Genomic DNA, 12,167 nt, shown 5'->3' with positions numbered 1-12,167 from the left:
AATGGATATCAAAGATAGCAGCGACGAAGAAGAGATACATGATATATCAGCGTTCACGAAATTCGACGAGAGTATCGAGGTACGAAACGCTGAGGAGATACAAAGTCCAGTGAATCGTAGACCTTCCAGTTCGAGGAGACCCAGACAACATCCGATGAACGAGAGCCGAAGTGCTATAGGAATAAATTCACCTCGCGAAAAATTCAATTTTCGAAGGTAATTCAATCAAGGATTAATTGGTACAATTCTTTAATAATTACATTAATAGTATTATAGATGTGAATTTTCACCTACTATAATTGTAGTTTTGTTATTTTGATCGCAAGATTACAAATGAAATGAAAATTTATATTAAAACTCTTGCAATAAAATATTTACAGGTACTCGGATCATGATAACAGCTTTGGAAAATCCATGGGAATCCATAGTGATCCATCAGACAGTGAAGAAAGCGACGATGATGATATTCAAGGAACGAGCAACGCTCAGCCCATCGAAATTTATAATCCTAAGGATTTTGAGGATTTAGAGGTGTCTACTGAAATGAAGGAATTATTTCAAAACATAATGAGGTATCGTCGATCACGCCTTCCTAATCCGTTGATCTTTTATTGTCTCTTAAAGATTCTCTTATCTACTGAAAAATACCTTGTATAACATTCAATTCTTTTATAGTGATAGTAATTGATGTAATGATAATTGTGTTATTTATTTTTCATCAGGTATACTCCGCAAAAGATCGAATTAAATTACAAACTCATACCATTCATCCCCGATTACATCCCAGCAGTGGGTGACATAGACGCTTTTATCAAAATCCCGCGACCAGACGGCATAGAAGACAAAATTGGTTTAACAGTTTTGGACGAGCCTTGCACCAATCAATCTGATCCAGCTGTCCTTCATCTTCAACTTCGTAATCATTTACGAAGCGGAGGAGGAGCGAGACAAACGGTGGTTAAAAGAATCGAAGATGCAGAAAAAAATGGAAAGTCAATCGAGAAGTGGATCGAGGATATAAATCAGCTTCACAGAAGCAAACATGCTCCCGCAGTTAACTTAACGAAACCGATGCCAGACATCGACTCGTTGCTTCAACAATGGCCACCGGAAGTTGAGGACAAGCTTAACGAAGTTGAATTGAATTTCACGCAATTGGACTGTCAATTACCAGAACTTATCGATCTTATATGTAATCTTTTGGATATACCATCGGAAGAGGGCATGAGATTGGAGGCATTACATATGCTCTTCACACTTTATTTAGAAGTTCGAAATGTCAGAGCGCAGAAATATTAATTGTAAGGAAGGTTTAATGTACTGTGATGAGGATATAAATAAGGAAATTTTACACTAAATTTAATTTGATTTAGTTCGTAATTATTACTTGAAATAAGAATTTGATAGCTATTTTGTATCTAGAATAGCTCAAAGTACGAGGAATGTATTTTGTATACTTGTATATATGTATATGATAGAAAAAAAATAAGAATAACATATTTCCCTATTTATATACTGTTATCTATAATGGAGGTTTGATTATCAATTTTATTTTATGAAGAATAATAATTTCTATCAATTATAAATCATTATACATAGTTAACAATAATAATGAACGTAAGAGCTTACTTTCATATAATCTGAATACCATGTTTCCACTCAATGGAAAGAATTTACATCCAATTTACGCAACTACCATTTTAGATAATGTAATCAGAGACCACTGATTTACGATCAATTACATATAAAAGGAAAAGTATTTCGATTATGACAACATCATTTACACAACATATTAAACAATGTCAAGTACATAATACATTATAATCAAAGAGAGATGTTTGACAAGTGAAAGGAAAATAAGAATTTATCTCAATTTTCCTTGTTGCTCAATCTGAAACCAGAAATTTTATAATATCATACATCTTTTCCTTATTACTACTTTCCTTACATTTACTATATAATCACACTTTTTATCTTACAGATTGCATTCTTTTCTGTTCCTACTTCCAATAATTTTAATACATACTATGAAATTTCAAATATTTCGACTTTCCTCGTAGGAAGCGCTTGTGCATTTTCTTATCCAAATAACAAACTTCCAGTTTCACGAAATAATAAATTGAGGGTTTCCTAATTATTTTACAATTTTTACATTCCTACAAATTTCTTTCTTAAAGAATTTAGTCTTTTCAAACCAAGTTTTTTGAAAATACGAATATGACATCTATTATAATATGACACATACTATGTGTGTATATTTAAAAAATGTACATAACCTTTGATCAAATAATTATAACAAATTCTGTAACAATGAAAGTATAGTCATAAGTTGAGCACCGCTTTCTTTGAACATGAATCATAGTATTATTCACGTGATTGACAATATGTATACATAATACATATTTCTTTTTTTTGTATAAGTTTAGCGTGCGGTAACAGTGCGTAACAACGAAGTTGTATCTGTACTTGGGCGATGATTTTTCTTTTTGTACTTTGTAAAATTTGATTGCAGTGACAGTGGTTGAAAAATGATGGACACTTCGACGCATATAAACGTGATGATAAACAGCAACAGCAACGATGACAGTGTTGACAGTTGCGTAAATGATGAAAATGACACGGAAAAGCTACTGAAACCAAGAAATAATTTTGCGTCATATTCAAACGATAACATTAACATTAGATTTCGGGTATGAAATATACAATAATCTGATAATGACAATAATCTAACGACAAAGTGTATCTCTTCAAAATTTCCTTTTCACTTTTTATTTTGCACTTTAAAATAACCTAGCTAACACCTGTCTGCTTTCACACTATTGTGTATAAATACAAACTCTTATCTTTTATAATGTTGATAAGATAAAAAAGATACTTTCATATGAAAATGAAGTACTGTATAAGTTTAGAATCTTATAATTATTTTTAATGTTTTAGTCTTATATTTTTGACAGAGTGTAACATCACCGAGTATTGGGGAAACACTTTCCAATAATCCAAGGAGGCTTAATACAGAAGAAATTCCTCCCGGTGCTACTAATTTCCTATCAACTAATTACGAGGTACTTTGTCTTTGTGATATATACTTTGTATATAATTTTCTTATTAATGCTTATAATTATAGTTATCTTTAATTTTGATGAATTTTCTGCATCAATCATTATCAATATCTTATCTTAAAAGTAATTAAATTTGAAGGAAATATCATATGTAAAATACATCTACAATTTTTATTTTTCTTCTTTCAGAGTTTGGATTATGATCCCTGTGAGAATTATCTTCTTCAAGACGAAGAAAGAAAGAAAGGCTACAAGTTTATAGTTAAGAAGAACTTTGCCAGATGGTTTATTTTCTTATTGATAGGTATCTGCACAGCACTTATAGCTGGTTTTGTAAATATTTCTATAGAAGAATTATCAAACCTAAAGTATGGTTGTTTAAAATTGTGTATCCTTCTTACTGTATACAAATAAAAAAAGTATACATATAAATTTGATTGTTCCTTATAATTAATAACAGATGTAGATCAATGTGTAACAACAAACTGTCTATGGCTGCCATATCTACTATGGTTAGCCTTAAATTTTGCACCTGTTTTAATAGGTGCTATTTTAGTATCCTATATAGAACCTGTTGCGGCAGGTAGTGGTATTCCACAGGTAAAGTGTTATTTAAATGGAGTTAAAATGCCTCGAGTTGTTCGTATAAAAACATTAGTAGTAAAAACAATAGGAGTAATTTGTACAGTAGTTGGAGGCCTTGCTGGTGGAAAAGTAAATATCTTTTATTACTATCTCTGTAATATAATTTACTATAAAAATACAAAGGTCTTAATAATATTATAATATAATATTATAATATAATATAATATTCTAGGAAGGACCTATGATACATTCCGGAGCTGTGGTAGCAGCAGGAATATCACAAGGCAAAAGTACTACATTCAGGAAAGATTTTAAGGTATTTCAATATTTTAGAGAAGACCATGAAAAGCGAGATTTTGTGTCAGGAGGTGCAGCTTCTGGTGTATCTGCTGCATTTGGTGCGCCAATTGGTAAATGTCAAAAAACATAGTATACATAATACAAACATTAATCACTTGATTAAAAATAATTTAGGAGGAGTATTATTCAGTATCGAAGAAGGAACCAGTTTCTTTAATCAAAGTCTCACATGGAGAACATTTTTTGCTAGTATGATTACAACATTTACGCTAAACATCATCCTTAGTACGTATCACGGACGACCGGGTGACCTTTCTTATCCAGGCTTACTAAACCTTGGAAAATTTGAGACAATTCCCTATCAGATTTACGAAATTCCTCTATTTATGATAATGGGAACAATTGGTGGATTTTTGGGCGCTTGTTGGAATTATCTAAATTATAAAATCACCTGTTTCCGTTTGAAATATGTAAAACAGAAATGGTTAAAAGTAATAGAAGCTCTTGTAGTTGCTGCGCTAAGTGCAACACTGGGTTTTAGTATGATTTATTTTCTGAACGACTGCAAACCATTAGGACGAGATCCCACAAAATTTCCCATTCAAATGTATTGCAAGGAGGGTGAATATAGCGCAGTTGCAGCTTTATGGTTCCAAACTCCAGAAAGTAGTGTACGATCTTTGTTTCATGATCCTAAAGGTATGCTGGTAATGTATACGTATATAGAATATGTATACATAAGATGTATTTAATCAATTTTTCGTTTGTAGGTTCCCATAATGATATTACTTTAGCTATCTTTGTTGTCCTCTACTTTTTTCTGGCTGTTGCTACCTTTGGTCTGTCCATGTCTAGCGGACTGTTCATTCCATCCCTGCTAATTGGCTCTGCATGGGGTAGACTAATTGGATCAGGCCTTGCAAAAGTTTTTCCAAATTGCGTAAGAAACGATTGTGAAAATAAACTCAAAATATTACAGAAAATATGAATTACCGTAAATTATTGCAGGTCGTTTTAGATCCTGGGAAATATGCTTTATTAGGTGCAGCTGCTCAATTAGGAGGAGTAGTTAGAATGACAATAAGTTTAACCGTTATACTAATAGAAGCTACTCAAGGAATATCCTTTGGCTTACCACTTATAGTAGTTCTTATTATGGCTAAATGGGTTGGAGACTTTTTCAATGAGGCATGAAAATATATTATATTACTCTGTATTTTTACGTTTTAAAACGTCTATATATTACTCTAATAATTTTTATTATTTTTTATCCTATAGGGTATATATGATATTCATACACAAATGGCTGGAATTCCCATATTACCATGGGAAGCCCCGCCATTATCAAACAATATATACGCCAGTGAAATAATGAGCCACCCAATAGTAACGCTAAAAACTGTAGAAAATGTAGGACATATAGTAGAACTTCTTAAATGTGTAACATTTAATGGGTTCCCTGTAGTTGATCCTCCTAATAGTGATGAGGTACTGAACATTATATTATAAAATATCAAAAAATTTATCGTTTTGTTATATCTATCTTTTTTTATTTCAGACTGAAATACGTTCGTATGGACGATTTCGGGGACTAATTTTACGTTCCCAATTAATAGTATTACTACAAAATAAAATTTTTAACGGAAACTTAGAATATTGGGAAAAGTCATTAAGTGTTAAATTGTTCAGAAAAGAATATCCGAGATATCCAACAATTGATCAAGTGACCATAAGTGAAGAAGAAAAAACTTATATGATAGATTTAAGACCTTTTATGAATCCTTCTCCTTATACACTACAGCATGTTAGTATTTTGTTAATATTTTATCTATAGATTATTACATGACAGATCAAAAGAATGTTCTTTTATTAATCATTTCATTTTCAGTCTGCGACACTGCCACGAGCATTTAGGCTCTTTAGAGCTTTAGGTCTTAGACATTTACCTGTAGTCAATGATACAAATGAGGTACTAACAATTAATGTATTCTGTAAAAAATCTCTACTATAGAAATACTGTGGTTTTCAATCTTTTTTTAGGTAATTGGGATTATTACAAGAAAAGATGTTGCCAGATTTAGGATATGGGAACATAGAGGAAGAATGGGTCTAGATGAACTTCTAATTACCAATAAAATTTAATTTTAGCTTTCTTGACACAAAATTTAATATTTAATTTATAGAAAACAGTTTATAATGATATTATGTACAAACATTATGCTTTTATATAAACATAGAAAAATTTTTATATTTAACTTTTCAGTAAAGAAAATCTAGGTATTACAAAGAGAAAGTAAAGAAGCAAGATCAACCAAAGACACAATGCACATTATATTAATTATTTATAAATAATTGCCAACCTAGCCATGACCATAATTTAAAAAACAGATACACTGGGATAATGATCAATGATAAAAGAAAATAATATTCATATGTTGAAATATACATTGGAATTAATATCCTGTTATAATCACCTCTACAGATTATAATTCATGTGATCGAGTATTCAAGACCTATGTACAACCTGCAACAAGAAAAGGATATTTTGTAGAAGATTTCACTTCTTGTACCAGTACAATTAAGTCTCTTAAAATGATGGATTAGATTCTAAAATAAATTATCCAACATTTACTATTTATTATGTTCAAATTTATACACAATATTTATATATTGTAGAGTATCTACAAAATACAAATATTTTAGAAAAAGTAAAGAACTGAGGAAACAGTTTGTATCCTAAATAGTTATGCTTTATATATACATATACATACATTATACAAGAACTTTTATATACATACTTATCAAGAACTTTTTGCTAAATTAATAATAATTTTTATTTTCTCTAGTATATGTCTATATCTTAATATAAACTAACTTGATAAAATTTCTTGGCAAATAAGATTGGCAAAGATTACTAAATACTATCAGGTATTAGTAAAATTATATTTTGCGCACTTCCCGCATAAACGATATCAATATCTATAAAAATTAAAGATGTAAGAATTGTCGCCAATTAATTCCGAGTTCCTATTTCGGGAATAAATCACCTTGAGATAATAATATGTGCACGACAGGAGAATACTATCTATGTCTAATCTGCTATAAATCGTGGCTTAAAAATTTTTTCGCGAACAGTAAAAAGATTCTTAGTCAGATCTTACGTGCAACTATGACGATATCCTCCTCAGAAGTGTTCATAATAATTGCAAATATTTGAGAGCGATAAACGAGTGAAAGGCATTAGAATGCATTAACGCAAGTGTTAATACGGAATTAATTATAATTTATAGTCGAAATGCACGTAATTCGAATATTTAACAACGGTATCCACGACGGTTCGCCATTTCAATGATTGGTTTCTGAATTATCCACGCTTGCGCGTACATCAATAAGAAAAAGAGAGGTAAATTCAAATAATTTTATGGGTGACTTTTTTTTTCTAAACTGTATACCATTATTATTATAAATATATATTGTTATTGGAAGACGGCATTGTACGTAAATTGAACGAAATGAACAATTACAAGTGGAGTAGAAAAAAAGGTACTTTGCAATTAAATAAACAGGGTAATCCAATAAAGGAAAGGAAAAAGAATAGACACAGGCTATTAACAAAACCTCACGAAACAGAAGATGAAGCTATAATTCGGAGATTTCACGATGCACAAAGAATGGCAAGATTTCGAGCTAGAAAGAAGAAAGCTTTGGAGGATGTGGAGACACTTAAGACAGAATTAAACAGAAGAAATATTACTTTTGAAACTGTTGACTCTATTGTCTCCATAGCAAAAATGAAACAACTTCAAACATATTTCCCTATACAAAATCCATCAATTGTACATTCAGTTTGTGAACAAAGTAAATATTCCCAATTATTGAAAGTCATTGAGGAATTAGGAAGGAACATTAAATTAACATATGCTGGTAGCAGAATTTCAGTAGAGAGATTAAAACTAGATATCATAAAAGCCAGGATGCTGGTAAAAGAATGCTTAATGGAAACAGAAATAAATTCACAGCAATAATTAGCAATATATAAGTAGACATAATATAACTTATTGTTATGATTCTATTAGAATGTACAAATATCTTATTTAAATTTTGTATAGAGATAAATATAGCAATATTACAAGAGTAATACTCAGAGATCATTTACTGTTGGAACAATAGCAATAATTGTGAGTGTTATGCTCATAGACGCTTCTCTTCCATTAACAAATGATAAAACACAAAAAGAATTACTTTCACTACTGAGAAGGATATAAATGCTATGCAATACATGATCATTAAAAATAAAAAGAATTCGTTGATATAGTAACAATAATACTCCATATAGGTTATGAAAAAAACACGTATGAATAATAACCCTTTTACATACGAAAAATAAAATTTAATAAAATTTGATGACGATTAACAATGGTATTTCAATTAACAATAATGCCCCATATAATTAATATATGAAAACTTACTTCCTATATAAAAAAGAAAAATTTACTTGCTTAAATTGAACAAACTACTAACTCTTCACAAATAAAACACGTCGGCTAATTTATCTAAATTCATATTGGCAAATACAGAAACGATAGAATTCGAAATAATGCCAATTGTCTCATAAGTTAATCTGTATCATTATATTCAATTATCACGTAATATTTGAAAAGCGTTTCGCAATAAAACTTCATTGAAAACGTATCTTCCCGGCAAGTTGACCGTTAAGTCTCACCTTGTCGTCTGAAAGAACCGAAAAGAAAGCTCGTCAACATTTTCTCATTCTTTTAAAGGAAACCGGTTTTTCGAATCGTGAAAGAAAGACTTACCGTGAGTCGAATATATTCCTTTTTCAAGAAAACATTTATGGTGTATTTTTGTTAATCGATGGAAAAAAGAGGAGTCGTATCGTATCGCCATTCGCAGAGACGATAGAAACGGTCGAGCATTCCAAGCATCTTTGTAGATTCTTTGGAGACAATGTCGTGTATTTTAAGACGCGGCCGGTTTTGGTCAATTGTTTTGCGGTCTCTCAGGTCGTACACCTGTCCGTCGTGAAGTTGCAGACGGGAGTAGGAAGGGGTTATGGTCAATAAACGCAACCACGTCACACGCAGCCTATCGGCGACCCCGCTTGGCCCCTTAAAGTGGCTCCGAACGAAAATCTTACATGTCGGCCGATATTGCTTTTGTGCGTTTGTCTGCGATATATCTTAAGAAAAACCGTATCAATTCACCTAGAAACAATAACGACGTATGTGTTTCACCATAAAGAAGATGCTATTATAAAATGGCAACGGTCGAAGACGTGATTTAGCCTCGCACCGGGTTAATCGTGCGTTTCAGTGAACTGACCGAATTGCATCCGCCATTGTTGTGATTGGTGAACGTTTCAGAGAAGACGGCGTTCTTAGATTGACGCGCATGCGCGTTGCGTGCTACTTGACGACGCTCTTCTTTCGAATTTTGGGGAGACACACGCACACACACGAAATCGACGCGGGGGCACAGGTAGCAGAGCACGCACACGCACGATATAACACCTACATACATACGTATTTCGAAAACAGTATTCGCCGCTCGATTTTTGCGCACGTGCTATGAAATTTTTTCGAGCTTGTTACCCGCGTCTTTTTTAGACATACCAATTAATATTCACGTTATTCACTTTCTATACGTTAAATAAAAGCAGTTTAAGTGTTTCTTAAGAGAGAGTCCAGGTTGATGTCCTTTTCTTTCCTGGTGCCGACAAAATTTTTAAACGTTATTACCGTTAATCTTGTTTAAACGAGAATTTTCGTAGGTTCGTAATCACGACATTCTAAAATTTAATCGCGCCCAAACAAAACGAGCGATAACAATGTTTATTCTACTTGATATTATGTAAATGAAGCATTCTTATCTTTTATGGAAATGTCTGATCAGATGTATTCTAACCAATTTTATGATTTTCTTTTTTATTGCAGATAATTTCCAAAGTAAAGGAGTAATAATAAGGATCACTTTATATATGAAGAAATATGTAAGAACAATTAGTAGAAATAGCAAAAGGAAAGCAAAATTAGTTACGCTTAACCAATAACGCATGCACAAAGTATATTTTCTGAAAGGTTTGGTATTTGAAATTGACAAAAATGAGAGTCCATATAGATGATGATATCCATACAGTGCTTAATTGCATGTTATGCCTAAGGCTAAGAAAAAATCTTACCTTAAAAAGGTAAGAGAAATGCGTGAATATAGAAGACAAAAATTGAAGGAAGAAACATTAGAGGAACGTGCTATTAGATTATATACTGCTGCTGAGAGAATGAAGAACGCTAGAGCTAAAGAGACAGAAGAGCAGGCAGCAATAAGAAGAATGCAGGAAGCTCAGCGCATGGCCAGGCATCGTGCTAAAAAGAAGCGCTGCTTAGATGAGAACTTAGCAAGGGAAATTTCAAAAATTGCTGAGTTGTCTAAAATGCCAGATGCAGCTACGATAGCTCAAATGTCAGAGATGAATATGAATAAAATCTCTGCAGAATTGAAACAAATGATGGAAAGAGGAAAAGTACCAGAACATATAGTTCAAATGGCACAACTTGCGGAGTTCAGCAAAATGACTGAATTGAATAAAATGTCTCAGGATATGGCTAAAAGATACGAGATGGAAAAGATGGCAGAGTATGCCAAGACAACAGAATACATGAAGATGCAAGAAATTGCAAAGATGTCTGAGATTGCCAAGATGAACGAAATGGTAAAGCTTTCAGAAATTGCTAAATACAATGATATCACGAAAATTAACGAAATTGCGAAGATGAATGAAATGATGAAAATGTCTCAAATGGCAAAAATCAATGAAGTTCAAAGAATGAATGAGATAGCCAAACTTAACGAAATGGTGAAGATGACGGAAATGGCGAAATATAATAATGATATAACAAAATTAAATGAAATTGCGCAAATTAACGAGATGGCTAAAGAAATTGCAAAGATGAATGAAAAAACGAAAATGACCGAGATGATTAAAATGGCAAATATGCAAAATGACATTACAAAGATGCCTGAATATTCGAAAATGGCAGAAATGGCAAAATTAACCGAGTTGGCTAAATTAAATGAAATAACGATAACGAAATTAAATGATCCACCACCACCACCAAAGGTACCAGAAATTCCTCGAATCCCTGAACCTGTGATCACTGTGCCAAATCCAAGAAATTTGCAAAATGTTCAAACTGTTCAAGTAGCGCAAGCTAGCCCATCCAGTACAATAAACTTTCCTACTGTGCCTGGTCAGGGTAAATATGCTCAGTTACTGGTTATTATCGAGGAGCTTGGAAGAGACATTCGCCTTTCTTATGCTGGAAGTCGCAGCGCAGCTGAACGCCTGAAGATGGGTATTCAGCATGCTCGAATTCTTGTACGAGAATGTCTGCTAGAAACAGAACATAACGCACGGCAATGATCTGCCGATATACTTAGTGATTAGATTTTTAGTCGATTATTTTACAAATTAATACTATGTACATTGTATGCAGTACAACAGTATATTTTAAAGGGAGTGTCTTAGCATCCACAAAAACGTGTATAGAATATATAACAATTATTATTTCCTATTATATGATCTTACTAGTTTGTATGTTTAATAAAAGAAAGTATGAGCAGCTAGTTGTTTTAAATAATGGAAAGATTAAGAAAGTAATAGCTGTATAACTTAATATCATTTTCAATAATCAATAAAATGATTTAAGATATGCACTTTTGTGGATGCCTAAAGAAAATTAATCAATCAATAGCGCATAATATTGGATATAAATTAAATGACACGGAAAAGATTCATTTTTCACTTTAGTTGATTATTTTTATTAGAAAGAATGTAAAGATGACCATTTTCTATGTAAAGATTCAAATTATGAAGGAATTATTCCTTCACATTAAGTTCTCGATTAGTAAGTAGGCAATATAATATTAGGCAGGGAGAATTTGTACACTGTGAAGAGCCTTCATTTATATTTTCTAAGGAAACTTTATTACTGCATTTTTTGGTTGAGATATGGGTACCTAGTAATTATCTATAATATACATGCAAGAAAAAGAAATTGATCAAACAAAATGTACCTACGAAAAGTATAATCCTTGAATATTACCGATTGCAAGGTATAACTAAATAAAAAAAAACAGTTTTGTACAATATTGTCTATTAATTTTATACCCCTAAATCAAATTTATATATTCTATTTGCAGTAG

The 12,167-nt window shown here is 31.9% G+C and overlaps 4 protein-coding genes and 1 long non-coding RNA gene across 14 annotated transcripts; 4 read left to right on the top strand and 1 right to left on the bottom strand.

Annotated features, from left to right (window-relative positions):
* The first annotated feature begins 1 nt into the window (after position 1).
* Positions 2-1,299, top strand: LOC122574992 (intraflagellar transport protein 46 homolog). The gene is made up of 3 exons (XM_043743292.1): positions 2-216; positions 381-572; positions 723-1,299. Exons 1-3 carry the CDS (start codon positions 2-4, stop codon positions 1,297-1,299), a joined length of 984 nt encoding a protein of 327 aa, XP_043599227.1.
* Positions 1,300-2,298: 999 nt separating this feature from the next.
* On the top strand, positions 2,299-6,580 carry LOC122574909 (H(+)/Cl(-) exchange transporter 7). 4 transcript variants are annotated; one of them, XM_043743116.1, is made up of 13 exons: positions 2,299-2,438; positions 2,513-2,690; positions 2,955-3,062; positions 3,249-3,447; positions 3,520-3,773; positions 3,877-4,054; positions 4,119-4,643; positions 4,715-4,884; positions 4,953-5,132; positions 5,223-5,432; positions 5,503-5,748; positions 5,833-5,913; positions 5,985-6,580. In XM_043743116.1, the coding sequence occupies exons 2-13, from the start codon at positions 2,529-2,531 to the stop codon at positions 6,084-6,086; spliced, it is 2,415 nt and encodes an 804-aa protein (XP_043599051.1). In that variant the 5' UTR covers positions 2,299-2,438; positions 2,513-2,528; the 3' UTR covers positions 6,087-6,580. The 4 variants fall into 4 exon arrangements, with proteins under 4 accessions (XP_043599051.1, XP_043599053.1, XP_043599052.1 ...); XM_043743118.1 differs by having other exon boundaries at positions 2,388-2,690; positions 4,119-4,229; positions 4,455-4,643; XM_043743117.1 differs by having other exon boundaries at positions 2,388-2,690; positions 3,249-3,363.
* LOC122574919 lies at positions 6,254-8,902 on the bottom strand. 4 transcript variants are annotated; one of them, XR_006319226.1, is made up of 4 exons: positions 8,762-8,902; positions 8,414-8,675; positions 6,743-6,923; positions 6,254-6,468 (listed from the first exon to the last, which is right to left on the bottom strand). It is a non-coding gene; the product is annotated as an uncharacterized LOC122574919 (long non-coding RNA). The 4 variants fall into 4 exon arrangements; XR_006319229.1 differs by having other exon boundaries at positions 6,820-6,923; XR_006319228.1 differs by lacking the exon at positions 6,743-6,923.
* On the top strand, positions 6,998-8,358 carry LOC122574917. The gene is made up of 2 exons (XM_043743139.1): positions 6,998-7,347; positions 7,431-8,358. The coding sequence occupies exon 2, from the start codon at positions 7,457-7,459 to the stop codon at positions 7,967-7,969; it is 513 nt and encodes a 170-aa protein (XP_043599074.1). The 5' UTR covers positions 6,998-7,347; positions 7,431-7,456; the 3' UTR covers positions 7,970-8,358.
* Positions 8,635-12,108, top strand: LOC122574913 (protein PELPK1-like). 4 transcript variants are annotated; one of them, XM_043743130.1, is made up of 2 exons: positions 8,635-8,762; positions 9,899-12,108. In XM_043743130.1, the coding sequence occupies exon 2, from the start codon at positions 10,117-10,119 to the stop codon at positions 11,383-11,385; it is 1,269 nt and encodes a 422-aa protein (XP_043599065.1). In that variant the 5' UTR covers positions 8,635-8,762; positions 9,899-10,116; the 3' UTR covers positions 11,386-12,108. The 4 variants fall into 4 exon arrangements, with proteins under 4 accessions (XP_043599065.1, XP_043599062.1, XP_043599063.1 ...); XM_043743127.1 differs by lacking the exon at positions 8,635-8,762 and adding an exon at positions 9,305-9,443; XM_043743128.1 differs by lacking the exon at positions 8,635-8,762 and adding an exon at positions 9,454-9,735.
* Positions 12,109-12,167: the final 59 nt, after the last annotated feature.

Source organism: Bombus pyrosoma, linkage group LG14 (genome assembly GCF_014825855.1).
Source record: "Bombus pyrosoma isolate SC7728 linkage group LG14, ASM1482585v1, whole genome shotgun sequence".
In the NCBI taxonomy this organism is placed as follows: Eukaryota; Metazoa; Arthropoda; class Insecta; order Hymenoptera; family Apidae; genus Bombus; species Bombus pyrosoma.
The sequence above is the reverse complement of the archived record's forward strand: the minus strand, read 5'-3'. Positions and strand labels throughout refer to the sequence as shown.

Coding starts and splice junctions, on each gene's coding strand:
- LOC122574992 (XM_043743292.1), top strand. CDS start 2: ATGGATATCAAAGATAGCAGCGACGAAGAAGAGATACATGATATATCA. Junction 217..380: donor GAAAAATTCAATTTTCGAAG/GTAATTCAATCA, acceptor AAATATTTACAG/GTACTCGGATCATGATAACA. Junction 573..722: donor TTATTTCAAAACATAATGAG/GTATCGTCGATC, acceptor ATTTTTCATCAG/GTATACTCCGCAAAAGATCG.
- LOC122574909 (XM_043743116.1), top strand. CDS start 2,529: ATGATGGACACTTCGACGCATATAAACGTGATGATAAACAGCAACAGC. Junction 3,448..3,519: donor GTATGGTTGTTTAAAATTGT/GTATCCTTCTTA, acceptor AATTAATAACAG/ATGTAGATCAATGTGTAACA. Junction 4,885..4,952: donor CAAAAGTTTTTCCAAATTGC/GTAAGAAACGAT, acceptor AAATTATTGCAG/GTCGTTTTAGATCCTGGGAA.
- LOC122574917 (XM_043743139.1), top strand. CDS start 7,457: ATGAACAATTACAAGTGGAGTAGAAAAAAAGGTACTTTGCAATTAAAT.
- LOC122574913 (XM_043743130.1), top strand. CDS start 10,117: ATGCCTAAGGCTAAGAAAAAATCTTACCTTAAAAAGGTAAGAGAAATG.